The sequence below is a fragment of the Pteronotus mesoamericanus genome, unplaced genomic scaffold, assembly GCF_021234165.1.
Source record: "Pteronotus mesoamericanus isolate MK-2021 breed Mesoamerican mustached bat unplaced genomic scaffold, CSHL_Meso_final scaffold_85, whole genome shotgun sequence".
NCBI classification, from domain to species: Eukaryota; Metazoa; Chordata; class Mammalia; order Chiroptera; family Mormoopidae; genus Pteronotus; species Pteronotus mesoamericanus.
In genome coordinates this window covers 21034582-21053449 of record NW_026555329.1, presented here as the reverse complement: position 1 = coordinate 21053449, position 18868 = coordinate 21034582, and the positions used below count along the sequence as shown (strand labels likewise).

At 39.7% G+C, this 18868-nt stretch overlaps 1 protein-coding gene across 1 annotated transcript in view; it reads right to left on the bottom strand.

Moving 5' to 3' along the window:
- CDK6 (cyclin dependent kinase 6) overlaps positions 1–18868 on the bottom strand; it is a 212295-nt gene that overhangs the window by 5219 nt on the left and 188208 nt on the right. Inside the window, exons 6-7 of the mRNA XM_054564624.1 lie at positions 4694–4744; positions 71–206 (exon numbers count right to left, since the gene is read on the bottom strand). Coding sequence (XP_054420599.1) covers positions 71–206; positions 4694–4744 — 187 coding nt within the window. The remainder of the gene's footprint in view (positions 1–70; positions 207–4693; positions 4745–18868) is intronic.

Here is an 18868-nt window from a genome sequence, read left to right as displayed (position 1 = left end):
CCACCCACAGTGGACGGGGCAAGTCTCTCATCAGCACAGAGCAGATCAACTCTGCATCGCCTGAACTTACCAGAAGTAGGTCTTTGCCTTGTTCATCAATGTCTGAAACAAAGTTCTCAATAGGTTGAGGAGATTTTGAGTGAAAAGCCTGCCTGGGAAGGGCCACGTCTCTAGGCCAGTCCTCTTCTCCTGGGAGTCCAATTACGCTGCAAAGAACCACACGTGAATATAAGCATTAGCTGCGGTGCAGAAGCTATTTTCCCACCAAATTCTAGATGAAGGTGAGGTCTAAGGGGCAGGCACGGGGCACCCAGAGCCCCAGGAGCCCTTCACTTGTGTAACTGGCAGGATCCTCAGTTCCGTCTGCCTGGCTGCAATGCAGCGGTGACAAGGTAGAGGGGGATCTCACAGGAGAACTGCACAATTCACTGGGGAGAGATGAGAGCTTGCTCTGGAAGCAGATAGTCAATGTAAGAGATAGTGAAGAAATGCAAAACGGTTTATTACTAATAAGCCCTGAATTATGGATGGAGTAGGACCTGTATATTCAAATTAGGCCCACGTGGGCATATAATATTTTCCTTTACGCCTATGAGTGCTTTTTTGTATCTTATCAAATACTTCAGGATTGACATGTTTTTATGGTGCTCCTATAATATGATTTCTTAAGATATAAATTCGGTTGCATTCTTGGTTAAAGAATAATTCCCCAAACAGTAATTACATCCATTAGAATAAGACCAAAAAAAAAAAAAAAAAAGAGAGACTACAAAGTTTGTCAGTCTTGTGTCATGCAAAAACTATTTTATAATTTAATATCAAATTTATCTGTTTTTATTATAGAACTATTTTAGGGTATTCCAAAGTGACTAAATAAAAAAAAACAGTATCATTATGTTTTTCCTTGAAAATCATTCTGGGATCAGAAATGTGGATAGAGCCTCAAATAATGTAAAAACAGCACAGGCTTTAGAAATAGGTAGATCTGTGTTCAAATTCTGCACCTGCCACTTATGGGTAGGTACGAACAAATTACTTAACTTCTATGAGCTTCACTGTCATTTTTTAATACAACATTGGTAGTTTATGGTCGTTATCAGCAATAATTTACAGAAAGTGACAGCACAGTGTCTGACACCCAGGACTTGTCAATATCAATACGTTACCCATTGTTATTATCATAAGAGGAAAATAATGTTATTAATCTAAAATGTGTAGGCAATATATCATTGTCACACTAAAATATGGACTGCTTGAATTGTATTAATGTGTAAATTAAGGTTCTTCAGAAATATTAATAGGTCAGTGGCATCACAGAGCATAATATACATTATATAGTTATTATTTATAGCTTATGTACAGGTGGTAAGTAGGTATGAACAAAGGAAATCAGGGGATGTAATCAGTCTAGTAACATAGACTGATTAATTCTGAATTAAAATTATAGTTCAGTGAACAGAGCCTATGGGTTTTCAAATACTGACCAAACGGTTTAAAGAAATTAGGGTCTTCTTGGTCTGCACTCGCTGGGACTAAGGCCCAGAAGACGTGTTCTCCTGAATGGCGTTCCAGGTTTCAGGAAGATATGGTGGTAAATGTAACAGAATCTCTACTGGGCTCTGTTCCCCTTCCCTTACCTGAGCAGAGCCCAGGTTCTAGACCTCCCCGAAGAAGAGCAGACACCCATGTCACAACTGCACCCTTCACTGGGTGCCAGGGTTGGGAGGGAGACAATCCTGCCTCTGTAGGATGTGCTGGGAGAGCTGCATTACTGAGGTGGATAAAGCCAAACCCAGGGACGTCTTTATTGGGGCATATGAATGGAACCGGCAACTTGAGCAATATGCAAATTGGTTGTTAAATAGCAAGATCTAGGAGAAGAGTAAGAAGAAAAAACCTCACTAGGAACTATTAAAGGAAATAAATGTATATGTGTTTGGAGAGAATGAAATTGGCAGAGGAAGAAAAGAAGATTGCTTATTAAAGAACTTTGTTTTTCTTTCATTCCTTTTTTAGTTTCTTTTTTAGCCATTTATACTATTAATGTATTTGCATATCATCACCAGTTGCCTAGAAATTGGTTGCAACAACTCTTAGTAATAATTTAAAGTCTTTTTATTTGCAGCTTTCAGTATATTTATATTGAGTCAAAGCTGGCAATATGGACAGCTGAATGCTGAAAGCCCTGCGAAAAACAGTGTCTGCATCAGCATGTATGTGTGGTGTATAATTATATACATGTTTCTATTCTATTATAATATTTCTATTCTATTCCTACATAAATAACTTTAAGAAGTGTTTGTAATTCTATCACCTCCCTTGATCCCCATAACAGCCTCCTGCGACATGTAGGGCAGGTCTTACAATTGCTGCTTTACCGATGAGGAAACTGAGTCAGAGGAATGAAATGAACTGCTACGGTCACCCACAGCGAGTTCAGCCACAGAGCCTGGAGGGATCCCATTCTCCTTAGTCCAAATCCAATATTTTATTTCTATTTAACTATGACTCTGCTCCTAAATATGCTCTAAAATGCCACAGGCTAAAAGCATTCAGTTTCACTTTCAAAGTCCTTTCTGTTCTTTGAAAGTATAAATCTTCCTAAACACAAACATTTTTTTCTTTCCCTTAAGAGAATGTGCATATAACTTTCTTTAAAAAATTCACGTTAATGCAGTATGGACTTTTATGGTCCATATGTGAGTGTGGTGAAATTCTGATAGGTCCATTAAAAAGTGCTTGCATCAAATTTCAGTATTTGGACAGCTGAATATAACCCTTAAAAGCTGACATTTGTACTGGAAAGAATGACAGAGCACAAAACCTATAAATGGCAGTGATGGTGGGCACAGAAACCATTTTTCAAGTTCTTTAGAAGTGACACTAGGGTGCAGCATTGTCCCTTTTCTCTACGCAAGTAATAACTGCACTCAGAGGAAACAGAACATAATTTCAATGAAACAATGCCAGAAACCAAGAAGTAAAATCAAAAGGCACAAAACATGTAGAACTTCATGGCTTCTTTCTGCTGGCAACCTAGGATCTCGGGCCTTTCCTAAAAGTAGACCTGGCTTTCCCTTGGAAGTGTATTTATCAAAGGTTCCTTCTGGCCCATCTATCTCATAGGCTTCGTATACTCAGGGGCACGGACAATGTTAACAAGATTGCAGATGCCAGTGCTGGAGGCGGACCAGGTGCCTGGGTGGTGTCAGCGAGGAAAAGCAGGGGAAGGACTCTGATGCCTGGCAAGCAGAGGGTCACGGGTGCATGCCTGACTTTCCCAGTTCACTCTTCACAGCAATGGGCAAGAGTAGATGGGAGTTCATCACTGAATGACGAAGAACCTGACACCCAGAAGCAAGTTCTGTCCCGAATCCACCCATCTTACAGAGTGGTCAGTAGAGGCAGCAGTTACGGCAGTTGCCCTGGATCCCTCCAGCTCCCAGACAGCAAAGCTGGCCAATGTTTTTCAGACCTTAAGGCCACCTGGTTCTGACTCAGCAGTGGCATTGACACTAGCAGATGTCTACTGGAGCTCCTTCCAGTCACCAAAAGAACAAAGTCAGATTCCAGTTGTATTCCAACTGTTTTAAGCAGTCATGCTTGAGTAGGTAGGGTTAAAATAGAATTCTTTTCTTTAGGAGTACTTCTCCACAGTTTTACAGATTGCAAATATCATAAAAATCACTGGGATTCCCATAAAATGTCACAGACCAATGATCAGGGCTCTTTCTGGTTCTACAACTCCCACTTTCTTCCTACTCCACCCCAACTCTGATGGAACTTGGCAAACATACAAATCCCAAAAGGATGCCATACTGCATGCTTTGTGAGAAGAAAAGCCCCCTTTTTCATTCTAGAAACAGGAAAGCATACATACCCTCACATGCACACATGCAGACATGAATGGAACTCTGCAAATCATCAAGGAGCTAAGTAACAGACAACTGGAACCAAAGAATGTGATCACAAGAAAGGAACTTAAAGAGAATTTAAGCTCAAAGTTTCATTTCTCAGGTAAAGAAGTTGAGGGACAAAATGGTTAAACAATTAATAATGAATTATAATAATAGCTAACATTTTAAAAGCACTGACATGTACCAGGCACTGTGTAAGCTCCTTTGAGGGTATGTTAAATGACTTACTCAAAATTGCATCGTTATTTAGCCACAGACATAGAATCTAGGATTCTCATTTCCTATTTCAGTGCTCCACAGAAAAATGGATTATGTAGCAAACCATTCATTGTCCAGGAAAACAATGGAAAACCATCCAGGATGACTAAAGGATACTGAATGGGGGCAGGAAGCCCAGTGGGCAAGGATGGGTTACCAGGCCACCAAGCGCCCCACCTCTGATGGCGGATGCATCTGAAATGACCCCAGGCAGACAACACATCTGAATTAAGAACAGGAGCTCGGCCAGGCAAACAAGGAGGGAGCAGCGCAAAGACCCACACGAGCAACATACAAGCTTCCAGAGCAGAGTGGTCAGGCCACATGTCGTCATGGGCTCTGCATAAAACAGCACCTCTACCACATCCCCACTCACCACACAAAGAGTAATACTGTCTGCAGCAGCAGCTTGGGGTAGGAAAGACAAGAGATAAATGTATTATATGAATGTCAGAGGAAAGTCACTGTAAATGTTTTAATGCTACAGACACTGATGTAAAATTATAGTTACTACTTACTCCAAGATTTTTCCTAGTTGATCCACATCTGAACTTCCGCGAAAAAGAGGCCTAAAAGAATAAAGATATTTATTAAACAATGAGTCTTCTCAGGTTACATTTCAATCATATTTGCCATTATCATTGTTTGACAGGAAGCAAAATATTCAAGTGTGGGGAAGAAGGAGTAAGGAATAGCTGTATCTTCCGTTTGGTAAATAAAAGCTTTTCTTTAAAAAAAAATTAAAAAATGTTTATTGATTTGAAAGAGAGAGATATCAATTAATTGGTTCCGTTCCATACATACCCCAACTAGAGGTCGAACCTGTAACCTTCTGAAATACAGGGTGATGCTCTAACCAACTGAGCTACATGGCTGGGATTGAAAGCTCTTCTTAAATGTCACTTATAGTAAGGATCTCTCCTGAATACCTGGTGGTACCTGATGCCCGTGTTTTCCCATCATGGCTATCCTGTTCATGGTCATTTTAACGGTAGTGTCACCATTCCCATATAGGTTCTGGCCTCAAAGTTCTACTTTACTTTGCGACAGGTGGAACATGTCACTGTCTTAGTCTCAAACCAGGGAATGCAGTATTCTTTGAAACTGTTTTTGGTCAGGTCCTTCTCAGAGCCCCCTTTCCTCACCACTGGGCAATCACAGCACTTCCTTATGCGTCTCTCCTTCCACACTTGTCCTGAATGCTGCAGTGAGTTACCTCGGGGTCTATTTTTCTGATTATACCATTTCCCTTTCTCCCAATATTATGGTAGGTAAGCATTACAAGTTCCAAATCCTAACTCTGGACTTCAGAGGCCGTTGTGAACACACAGCCCCCTTTGAGCGTTTAACTGGCAATTAAATCAGCTCACTTGGTGACACTTCTGGCATTTTTCCCCCCAGTGGAGCAATACCTCTTGAGAGCAGGGACTTCACTACGTTTGCCCCCAACCTTGGGCTTGGTGCATTACCTGAATAGGTAGGTGCTGGGGTGATAAATATTGTATTGGATTTTATATACAGCTATGGTACACATGTAAATGTAAATGTCCCGTAATTCCTTGCTCATGCATGACAGGTATTTTTCAACAACAATGTGTTTAAAAATACTTGCAGCCTATTAATAGAGACCATATTTTAAAAATATTATATTTTAATTTATAAATCTTTAAGCTTGACCCCTTAAACATTTTTTATGCACAGTAAATAAACTCACTATATATAAAGAATCATGCAAAGTGGTTAGCAGGAGACACCTTAAAATTCTTCAACCATACTTTCTATTATTATTCCTAAAATGGTTATTTTTCAAATGCAGTAGAAAATAACTTATTTGTTGCAATGTTATAGGCTGAATTGTGTCTCCCCAATCCCTGTGTTGAATCCCACATGCCAGTACCATGAAATGGGATTGTATTTAAAGACAGGGCCTTTAAGGAGTTAAAATGAGGATGTTAGGGTGGACTCTAATCCACATTTTCTCATGTCCTCATAAGAAGAGGAAATCTGGACGCACAAGATGACACAAGGAGCATTTTGTGCACACAAAGAAATAACCATGTGAGGACAAAGCAGGACAGAAACAAAACCTGCTGACACCTTGCTCTTGGACTTCCAGCCTCCAGAATTGTGAGGAAATATAGTTTGGTTGTTGAAGCCACCTCCTCTGTGGTATTTTGTCACGGCAGCCCTTAGTAAACTCACACAGGCAACTTGCACATCCCTAATGCAGCCAAATTCATAAAGAATTAAGAAGCTGGGTTCCAAAGGTCATCCAGACAGGTTTTTAAAGATATCAAGGTGAGAAGTTTGTTTTAGAAAAGCCACACAATGGAATCTTGACAGCCATTATTTGGAGCTCACTAATGTATGTGGCATAGAGCCACGTGCTTCCCAAACATTATCGCCCTCAGTTCTCACAGCTCCTGGAGCACGATAGTATTATTATGACCTTATTTTCAGCTGAGGAAGCTAAGGAGATGTTTCAAGGCTTACCCTAAGGACCCCTAACAAATTGCAGCCTTAAAATTCAAACCAGGTCTGCCTAGCCCCAGAGTCTGATGCTTTTTGACTGTGTAACCAAAGTACTTTAATTTTGGTCACTCATGTTCCCTGCATCACACGCAGTCGCAGAAGCTATGCCTCGGGGGTGAAAGGGCACAGGGGCTGCGTGAGGGGCCCTTACAGAGGACCTGGCATCTCACTAGCAGGTGCCTGTGAGATTCTGTACTCCGATTGCATGTGTCTAAGTGTCTTTAAATTCTTGCTCTATGTTAACAAAGAACAAAGCAATTCACCAGACTGACCAGGGCTCTTTATCCTTTCTGTAAACTTACTGACTGATAACCCTTTCCCCCAGCCCAATCTTCTACACTTCCTTGGTTTGCTCACATTTTAATTGATAAACCATTTTTCATTCTTTCCAAAGTACAGAACTTGGGGTGCATAAAAACAGTTCTTTCTTTTCACACTCCCTTGTTTCCTGAATATGTAAAGTATGAAATTACAAAACTAAGTATAACCAGCGTTATGAGGCTTGGAAACAAACACAAACGACCCCTCCGTACTGAGCATCCATCTCACAGGGCTGGAGCGACAGGCGTGCCAGGTCAGCCAGCCGGCCAGACCCTCCGCTCTTCCTGAAGGCAGGTGTCCACAGAGGCATGGGTGAAATTACCTCTGAGCATCATGAGCAGTTTAAAATAAATGCTGGCCATGGCTCCTGGGAAGCAAACTGGGCCGACTAACTTGAATGGATGTCGTTCCCAGCACAGGCCTAAGACCGTCTCTGTCCTGGGTGGGCACTGAGACCCATCCTGAAGCCCACGAGTGGCGGTGGCTTGTGTCCTTACTGTTTTGGTTTTCACCGTCCTTTTTGTTTTTGTCCCTTGGCAATGTTTCTAACTTTTTTGCTGGTTCCATTAGGCATGTAAGCAAACGGCTGATCCATTTTCTTTTACATTTGTTGGATTGTTTAGCAGAGGACTTTCATTCAACTCACGGAGTCCACTCTACTGCCAGAGCCAGAGATGCTCACCCATTAGTTTCGCCTCCTTTAATAAAGAAGAGTGCGGCAAGTAAAGGTCTGAATCACTCTTCTCTGGATACTCAGCAAAACCTGCTATGCTATGGGAATACAAGAAACTTGGAGGCAGCAATTCAGTTTACAGACCAGAATGACTTTCCCACCTTAGGAAGACCTGGCGTACAACTCTGAATGAAGTCTGTTAACTTGGCTTTGTAGCAGATGTGGGTTGGCTTGAATTATACAAAACCACTGAACTCTGACTGTAGGCAGTAACTCCTAAAAAAATGGATCTTTGCATGTAAATACACAGTCACAAGACGATGGAAATGGGGCATGAACAGAAGGGATGAGGCCAAACTGGAATCAGTACTCTCAGCTGACCAAGAGGTGGACACAAATGAGATCAAACTCTAAGAATCATCTATTGACTTTGCAGCTGAAAACTCTGAATATTTTTGTATGAGCTAGTTTTATGACAGAGGATTGGGAGCACGGAAAAGTATAATGGATTCAGAGGAAGGATAAAACCTTTCAACAGGATGAACCCTTGGGTGTGCTACAGTGGAGTATGAAGATGTAAGAATGAGACTGCTTCAGGGACCTTGTGTGATAGAATCTGTTTTGAAATAAGGATCTAAGGGAAAAAGCCATAGCCATATGGGCTGTGTGCACCATGTAATGAAGAAACACATAGGACTGTGATTTCATTGAGATTATTTTGAATATTTCTTCCTTCCTCAGATTGGCTGAGATAAAGTCTTTAATTCATATAAATTATGGTATATTTCAGGGGGACAAATATGAACATGATCTTTTATTCTTTGGGTTAGTGGTGAGGGACAGCTTAATTCTACCGCTTTGAATAATTTTATAATTGTACAAACAATTCAGCTAAAACTCAGACATGCATGAGTCGGCCTTGGCTGGTTCTTTATTACCATGACATAGAGCTGAGCTGGAAGGAAGTAGAGGCTTGAAGGAGCAAAGCAGGGGGAATGAAAGACACTGAGAGACAGAGAGAGATGGCCAGCCAGACAAGCTGAGGAGGTCCGAAATAACTTTGAACTCTTTCTTCCCACTGCCTAAAAATGTAGCCCTCCTGGAAATCTTTATAGAGAGGCCCTCCGTGAAGACGGAAGACGGGAGAGGAATGTTCAATTACATACCACGAGACAGAGGCTCATAAAAGATAAAAAGCCATGCATTTTTTCCAAACCATTGCAGGGAGAGAATCCACTAAGCGATCCCATCTTGTCTGTTTTTAGACATAAACCCCTTCACAGGTGACACACTTACTAATTCTTTTTAATGAATCATTTAAAGATAAAATTAGCAGTAGAGATAGTCTACCAAGAGTAGTAAATCTGAATCCTATTATTATAGCTTTAAAAACATTTCTTCCTTATATACACACTTTTTTGGGGGATGGGGGGGTTAAATAATAAAATGAAAAGATTACACCTACCCAAAACATTCCCAAATAAAGACTGTGAAATTGCTTTGACTGGAGAAGCACATTAAAAAAATCTTTTTATTATACAGGACAATACTTAAAGTATATAGCTATTGTGCATTTTACTACATCAAAAACTACAATTACTTACTTCAGATAACTTCCCAGTAGTTTAACCAAGTGTTTCGGTAATGGTACACAAACATTATTTACTCGAGACCTTTGCTGAATCTAAATTTTATGAATCCCATTTCTAATTTTATACCTACATTTCTTTTCTTTTCACCTCGCTTATGATCCTCCTTTTTCTTTTTATAAAAAGATTTTATTTATCCTCTGAGAGGGTGGAAGGGAGGGAGAAAGAGGCAGGGAGAAACATCAATGTGTTAGAGAAACAGGTTGCCTCTTGCACGTGCCCTGACCAGGGACTGAACCTACAACCCAGACACATGCCCTGACAGGGCATTGAACAGCTGACCTTTTGCTTTGGGGGATGATGCGCAACTATCTAAGCCACACTGGTCAGGGCAATATTCCTTTTTCTTTAGAAGATTTTGTCCACACTCACTTCTTGAGACCATTGCATTCTATTACATAAACGCTCCTTCTGTCTTTCCTGGCCCTGAGCCTCTTTCTATTTGGAATTCCCACATAGACTACAGAGGAGCCTACTGGAAGGTTTCTGCCATGCTACTCTTTGAAAGCAATTTATCTGACAAGATAAACAATATTTGGGGGAAAATAGCTGAAATTGAACATTGCTGTGAGTTTTTGTGAAAGAGAATTTTAGGTTATTTCCAAATATTTTCTACAGATATCTTCTTCACTACTATCAAGTTAACTATTATATTATATGATGACAAGATAAACTCTTTATGAAAGAAATACATTTTTCATTTATACATAAGTATTTTTTTCTAACTGAAAGGAGATTATTGCAAAATATAATGGCAAAATTGCATTCATTTTAAACCACAGCCAAGTCAATTTTCTTCTCATATCACCTTAGGTACAGTCATGCCAAAACAAGTATGGTTATTGGGGGTTTTTAGCAAGGACTTTCCCCAAGGCGTTTTTGAATTTGTGAGAGTTTAAGCCTTGATGTTTTCTTTACATTTAACATCTTAATTTTTCACGACATTCGTTGACTTAGGAGAGGGCACAGACTTTGGTGATGGACTGTCCTGCATGTGAAACCCCTAACCAGTCATTTCTCCCTGAATGATGTTAGGAAAGTCATAGAACCTCTTTGAACCTCATCTGCCCCATCTGTAAAATGCCCAGTTTAGAGCAGACCTACAGTAAGTGGCAACTACATATCCACACACTTTCTCCCACTCCTACAGGGTAGATACAAGGTAGACATCTTCTTGGCCACTGTTATACACAGATGATAAAGTACTTCGCATGGTGAACTGGAAGGGAAGGGGACATTAGTCATCATGTGGTGGGTGTACAAGTCATATTTAAGCCTCATAGTCCTTCCTCTGAGGTCACTATATATTCTCTACACCTGTTATAACTCTTACAGCTTTATCATCAAGAAAAGAAAGAATAAGTGTCAAATTTTGCAATATGAATTAATTAATTTTGAATCGGCAATCCAATTTCTATTTTGGTATGTAGTTTTAGCTAATTCTCTATCAGTGAAGAGACTCTTCTTGGGTTAAATTACAAAGGATCTACATTTCAGATTACATGCTGTTTTAAACAAACTAAAAGAACAAACATCACTCACGATCTCAATGAACAGGGGAAAACAACATTTAGAAATAGTAGGTATGTTTTCTAGCAGAGAAGTGTATGCTGATGTGTCTGTTACAGAAAGGAAATGATTCATGCAGAATGGAAGATGAGAAATTTCGTTTAGTGACAATACTTTCATTGTACTAAAAAGAGGAGGAAGTCATGGATCACCCTGCAGAACACCTTGGTATCATGCGTTTCACCTGCAGCTAAGCACTAGCTGTTATCTTTCTTGATTAGAAGAGGGATTTTCCATGTTCATAGAATGACCTTCTGAAAAATATTAGCCAGGGAATGTCTACTATTTTACACTTGCTCCCATGTTCAGTTTTAGAGCTGTTATCTGTTAAGTTAAAAATGTTTATCACCTTACAATTACCACCTATTGAAATAATGAGATTAAGCAGAAACTCAATGAATTGATTTCTTTTTTTTTTTTGCAAACAATAATCCAGTGATCACTCGTTAAGCACACAGGGTTGCATTAGGTGCTGGGAAATTGCCACTCACCAAAAATATATATTAAATAATATGTGGCCTTACTGTATAATATATACATATATTTAAATTATTTTATACATTTTAATACAAACCTGTTAAAATACAAATTTATAAATGTCTCTAAATAAATATACATATACACAATACTACCTACTACCATAATAATCCTTGTCCCCATGGGAGACTAGATATACAAACACAGGACTCTGAAATAAGAGAAGTTCATCTCATTTTTCTGGCAGGAGACAGAAGCCCAGTGCAATCATTTAACTATTACTAGGATGTTGGGAGGTGGTCTGAGTAATTTTTTTTTTTTAGCACGCGAGAAGTAAAGTAACTTGTCCAAGGAAACGCAGCTCAGTAAGGATCTAAGCTGCTGTGACTCCAATGAGCAGCAAACAGCAGTATCTTAGAAAGATCAGTGTGGCAGAGGGTTACTGACTCAATCGTAGGGGAAGAGGACGGAGCCAGGGAGGCCAAGGGGGAGAGCCCGGTGGACGTGTAAGATGACAGGAACCCACCACCAGGTGGACAAAAAAATGGGGAAGAATGCAAAGACATTAAGGGAAGATGATCTGAACTTGGTGAAAGACTAAGCATGACCTGGAAGAAGGAGCATGACTTTATGTTTGGACTGTTAGTAAAGCCAGCCTGAGTGAGAAAGGTGGGGAGACGTGGTGGGGGCGAAGAAGACTAGAAAAAAATTAACTTAGTTTTAAACGTGTTTCTTTGAAAAATAATAACAAATGATGTATAAAGTGATACTTAAGAAATATGAGAATGAAAAACATGCAAAAAAGGCAGTTAATCATACCCAGGAGCATTGAAAATATGTGTCCACACAAAATCTTAAACATGAATGTACACGGCAGCAATATTCCTAACAGCCAAAGAATGGAAACCCAAATGTCCACCAACTGATGAAGGGATAACCAGAGTATGGTAGAGCAATGCAATGTGGTGGCTGTCACTCACTCATAATTAAGAACGAAGCACTGATAAATGCTACAAATGGATGGCCCTTAAAGACGTTATGCCAAATAGAAGAAGCCAGTCACAAAAGAGCACGTATTTATGGCGTGATTCCATTTATGGGCACAGGAGAGGCAAATCTGTGGAGTCAGAAGGTAGATTAGTGGTTGCCTAGGAAGGGGGTGTGGGGCTGCTAATGGGCAAAGGGTTTCTTTCTGGGTTGTGGTGATGGTTGCACAATTCTGCGGATATTCTAAATGAAAAGCTATTGGATTGTACAATTGACATTGGTGAATTGTGTGGTATGTTAATTATATGTTAATAAAGCCGTTTAAAAATAGTAGGTAAGAAGCTATATTTCCAAGCAAACATGAGATTCAGAAGGACAGTAAAAAATTGCTAACAAAACTGCTTTAGACCTAAATATATGAAAAGCTTAAGTGCATGTACTTAAAGTACAGAGACATTTATTTTGCTGTATATTCAATGAAGTACCCACTTGAAGACATGTGCTCTGAAAGTTCTGAATAACTTATTAATATGATCTGAATTTCCCCAAACACCTGGCTTATCAGGTTAGGATAAAATAACAAATCAAAAGTTTCTATGTACAAATGGCATTCTATAAAACTACTATTTTATGTTTTCCTCTAGCTGGTGAGATTATGGGGGATTTGTTTTCTGCATTTTTTCTATTACTCTGTACTTAGAATTTTATAAGTACTAATTACTTTGAAAATTAGAAGAAAAAAATCCCAACACAGCTACTTGTATGTAATCTGTTCACTTCACCTCTTCCCTGTTCCTATGTTAACCCATTCTTTTACTCGTTCACTGGTTGGTCTCTACAGCCAGACTGGAAGCCTTCTGAGGACAGGGCCAAGCCCTACTTGCTTCTGTAGCCAGGACACAAAATTCACTGCCCACTCTGCCCGTAACTGGCACTCATTTAATACAGAAGAATGGTTACTGGTCCTCCTACCAAGAAGGCTTTCTCTCCCTTCTTTCTGTCAACTTCAATCCCTGCTGTCTCAAAATGCACTTGCTTGGTTCATTTCAGGGTCATTCAAGTGTGAGCATGTGTATTTGCACAGATATGTATAGAGAAGAGATATGCACACACTTAGAGCCAAGCTGGATTTGATTTATATTGTTGTCTCCATTTATGCTGTAACTGGTCTTTGGCACTAGACAATATGTGCCTGCAGATAATGGGAATTTAAAAACCAGGGCTAGCTGACAATTACTCCCCTAAAGCTAAAATCTTAACAAAACCTTTAAAGCAGCAACAAGAGCAGGTAGGATGGGAACTTTGCCTTTAGGTGCTGACTTCACCGAGGTATGCAGGACAGGGATGGGCTCCTTGGAAGACAAAGAAAGACAAGTGTTGAGAAAGAGTGTAGCAAAGGCAAGACGAGAGTGAGGGATTAAAGAGGGCGTGGAGGGGAAAGAGGCACTTAGGGCAACTGGCCCAGGAAGGAAGAGGGGCTGGTGGGAAGGAGTGTGGTGAAAAAAGGTAAAAGCCCAAGGGATACCAGTGAAGGGCTGCGGGAAAGAAGAATCTGAGATGAAGTTCTGTCACTGAGACAGAGACCAACAGGAAAAAACCTCTCCCAGGGAAATGCAGTGACACTTCCAGCTCAGACCAGATGGACGAAGTCAGAGGGTGAGCTGCCATATCTGTCCATAGTGGGCGACTTGCACTCTGGTAATTTCCTTTCAAATAAATAGGTGAATTGACTTTTCCTCGTTACCAGATGTGACTAATTTATTTCTCCACAGAGGGCTCATATTTACTGGACTATGAGTAATGAGAGGGACAGAGAGAGGGCCCACTGTTTTTCAGTTCAAGATTGAGAATTGAAATTAAACCGGAACTCACCAAACCACTTGAGATTTCTGAAACATTATACAAAACTTACAAATTAATATAGTAACGGACTTAATTTCATCTATAACTAAAGAAGTCAGATTATTAAGATTAAAAAAATTTCTTATCACTTCAATAATTAATTATCTATTTGCCAGAAATAAACATTTCTCTTAAATATTAACACCTAAAAGAACCATTCCAGCGCCATCTCTTCCTGTCTTAGTCAGCCTGAGGTGCTGAAACAAAACACCAGAGACTGGGTGGCTAAAACAACAGAAATCTACTTCCCACAGTTCTGGAGGATGAGAAGTCTGAAATAAAGGTGAGGACTCTCCTTCTGGCTTGCATACCAGCTTGCTGTGTACTCACACGGCTGAAAGAGCAAGCTGGCTGCTAGGCCTTCATCCCCTGTTGTGAGGGTGGAACCTACCTTCATGACCTTATCTAACCCTAATTATGTCCCAAACGCCCCATCTCCAAATACTATCAAATTGGAGTTAGGGCTTCAATCTGAATTTTTGGGAGGCATGCAAACGTTCAGTCCATAACACTTCCTTTCTCCTGTTACTAAATACAGTATCTTTCAAACCTTTAAAATTAGAAACCTGGGCGCGAACATTCTTGTCCAACAGGAGCAATAAACATGATCTGTCTCATTCTGTGTCTGGGATCCAAGCATTTATTCTATATACTCTCTGGTAAGTTTTTTTTGACAAATTACTCATTCATTATTCCCCCTACTGCCTCTTTTATCTCTTGCTCTCCAATCACACTGCTGAGGGGAGTTCTTAGGGCAGGAAAGAAATGATTATGTATTAAGCACTTTCTAGAGTCTATGTTCCTAAATACATTATTGCATTTTCATTTTCATTCTGACCCTAAAGTCAGACCACTGGCAAGGACTAAGTAACTTCGCATCTGAAAGAAAGTTTTAAAGGCAGGAAAAGAAATCTGATCAAATCTAAGAAGTAACGCATGAAGCATTTACATTAGTATTACTAATTCCTAAGAAACTGGAGGCAAGTCCAGGGTCTGTGACCTCCACAGAATCACCTGCCTCACTGTGGGCAGTAAGCGTCTGTAACAGTCAGGCACCTCAGGCTCCGCGTCCTGGGGTGTGCTGTCTTTTGTCTCTTCACATAACCGCAGAGCTTGGATGACAGTCCTTCTCCCTTAGGGAAGTTCCAGCTGTAACACTCACTGTATTTTAAGTTGGGCTTGGTACTGAAAGACTTTAATGACAACAAGCTGGAAGATCATTTGGGACAGGGATGATGATGGTGTGTGAAGACAATAGATTATCAGAGATTTCCAGGGATACCTGGCAAAATCAGTGCCCTAGATTAATCAGTCAGGCTTTAATTATTAACTGGGCTCAGGCTGATCAATTACCTTCAGTCTACTGAAGAAATGTGAGCTGATGACATCACTTAATAAAACTGGAACCTCCCCATACCCCATAATAAAATCATTCTGTCCTACAGCTCCTAGCCTTTCGGGATGTGGCCCATGAGTGACAATCTTAAGAGTACATGTTCCTCAGTACCTGGCCACCTGGCAGTGGGGCACCCCGGAACAAGGTGACCCACTGGTCCAGTCTGCCCAGGATGGTTCCAATTTTAACACTGAGAATCCTGTATTCCAGGAAGCCTCCGTTCCAGGCAAACGGTGATGGCTGGTCAGCATTTCCAGAACAAGAGGTTATAGAAAAGAAAAATTAAAAAAATCTTAAAAAATTATCTTTGTTATCTCAAAGGCCTCTTTCGAAAAATCAGATGAGCATCTCTCAAAACAGTAAGAACTAAAGGTGGTCCAGACAGACAGGTTTCATTCTTTTTTCCTAATAACTCACTGCTACTATGAAATATAAGGGATTAGACCATTGGTAGCTCCCTCCTAATACCATAATTCAAGATGTTATTTATTACTCTCTTTTAGCAAAAGATCTTGTAAAACTATATACAGTATATCTTGCCCAGGGAAAAAAGCACTGCTTATGACAGTATACACAGGTAAAGTGACAGTCTGAGGGACGTACATGATCAAAAGAGGTCGCCACCTACCTACATAGCTAGAATGGGGTGAAGCCACCTACAGATCTAGAATGGGAAGGAGATTCATTTTGTCCAATCTCATTGATAGGTAGTAAGTTATAGGCTGCGAGCTGGGATGAGGATGATTCTGAAGTGCTATCTAGGCACAGTAGGAAAATGCTCAGATTAATCAGCAACATATACCACAGAAAACAAACTAGCTACACAAATCAAGGTGATCTAAGCAACGCAAGTTCTCTCTCTCTGATAGGCTGACATCAAAACAATACACAAAAAATAAAAGTTAGAAAATGTAAAAGCCTATTTAATGGCAACATACTTCTAAGAGCTAATATTATATACATTATACAATAACAAAAACATGACATTCAAAGCCACTCCTTTTAACCTAGGAATCTACTAGTCTTGTCTTTTGACACAACATTTTTGCCAAAGGGAGTCTTATGGACTCTGCTGTGGGTGTGTCTCTGAGTACATAATTATGACTGCCTCTATGCTCATATGCACTTGCTTTCTCTCTTGCAAACACTTCAATATTGACAAGAGTCATTTGTCAGCAGAATGACATAACCCAAGGCTGAATGTTTTAATGTTGATTTGGGGGGAAAATAATCACTAGAAATTTTCTGAAATAGAAGTGACTGTTGGTTGGAGTGGCTTATTTTTAAAAAAGCAGCTCTGCTCAAAAGGGAACCAAAGTTTCACTCTGAAAGTATTACAAATGATCCAAAAATATCCTCAAATTGGATTCAATCATTGGTTAAAAATACTCCAAACAGTGGAAGGCTGATTGTCTCATTTTTTCCTTTAAAAAACAATCTGCTTAGCCCTGGCCAGTGTGGCTCAGTTGGTTGGAGCGTTGTTGTGTGGACCAAAAGGTCGCGGGTTTGATTCCTGGTCAGGGCACATACCCAGGTTGTGGGTTTGAGCCCTGGTTGGGGCAGCCAGTCGATGTTTCTCTCTCTCTCTCTCTCAGCAATGAAAAAAATGTCCTTGGGTGAGGCTTAACAAGAAATAATAATAAACAATCTGCTTAACATACAAATATGGGTGCTGTCCCTTGACTGTGATGTGACTGCATAGTGACTCTAGTACTGAGATCAGCGCAGTGACCAATCACCCAATGCTAGTGTTTATTTTCGCAGGATAAAATTTTACTTTCCCAAGAGCCAGCTGAATTTTTAAGAGGCTTATTATTGCTTTTATGTTTTAAATCATGGGTAGGTACTCTAAATATAAATTATTTTGCTGGTTATAAAATATATATGCATGTAGAAATTTTGGAAAACAGAGAAAAGTAAATAGCATATAGAAGAAATCATGCAACATCAATTTTTTCTCTCTTTTTCATACAAATGGGTAAGATGGTATCTCTAAAGATGTCTTTCAAACAAACTAAGGATGGCATCATATCCCAGAGCCGGATCTGAATCCTGGCTGTCTCATCCTTGATTAAACAAAAACAAAAAAAACAAGAAAGTGGTTAGCAGTCATAACAAAGCTGAGACCAAATATGACTCAAGCCTCTACAAAGAATCAAGGACATATGGGAGTGGGCAAAAGTAGGTTTACAGTTGTGATTATGTGAAACAGAGTTTATTCTTATTATTTATTAATTACTGTATTATTTTCCATGTAAACAACTATAAACTCTTTTTTTTGCCCCACCCTGTACTTTTAAAAATTATTTGCACACACACATTTCCACCTAACCTCTTAAGAGTTTTTATCTTAGATAAGGAGCAGTAGTAACTTTCTTCTTTTTTCCCTTTCTGAATGGTAAAGACAACTGTATGAGTATAATATTCCTATCCAGCACATTTTGGGTGGAATCCAATAATGTGTGATAACTCAACAATTTAGCACAGGAAGCAAAGCCCACAACATTCCTTAGAAATTTCACAGACTATCTAGACAGAACAGGCCCATTTGAATGGGATTTTTTTTCAGTGATATTTGAAGAATGCAGTTTTTCATGGTGGACACATTGGGTTTGTGACAGATGCAAATTCAGATATGAAAAAAAAAAAAAAAACCAACACAATTAAATGATTCAGACTCTTGCAGTTTGCTTCCACAGGCCCTATTTCTGCCCGGGTCAAACAAAGGAAAGTTGGTGTTTGACAACTGTGGGTGACTCATCAGAGGAAGTTCTTAGCATATGGATGTGCTTGTTGAAATAAAGCTGGTTAACAAAGCCAGCCTTTTTTCTCCCTGTGGGCCAATGCGGGTTTCATTTTAGGAAATGGAAGTGTCAATGTGGACAAACTGTCCTGAGGTATTTATAGCTTAATGTGTACTTTCCTTAAACTGCCTCTGAACAAAGACTATGTGAATGGAAAATAAGATCTGTATTTATTTCACTCTCTTGTGCCATCTGAACTGTGTTGTCCTTGTAAACCCATTTGGCACTGTGATGTATACATGACATGACAGGAAAGTGGTAATACTACACTGTGGTAAAACTACCACAATTGGTGGTTTCCAATTAATTTTAAGATCTCTTTATTCATTAAGGATATTATGTTTTTGTCATATTTATTGCAAACAGTTTCTCCAAAATTATCA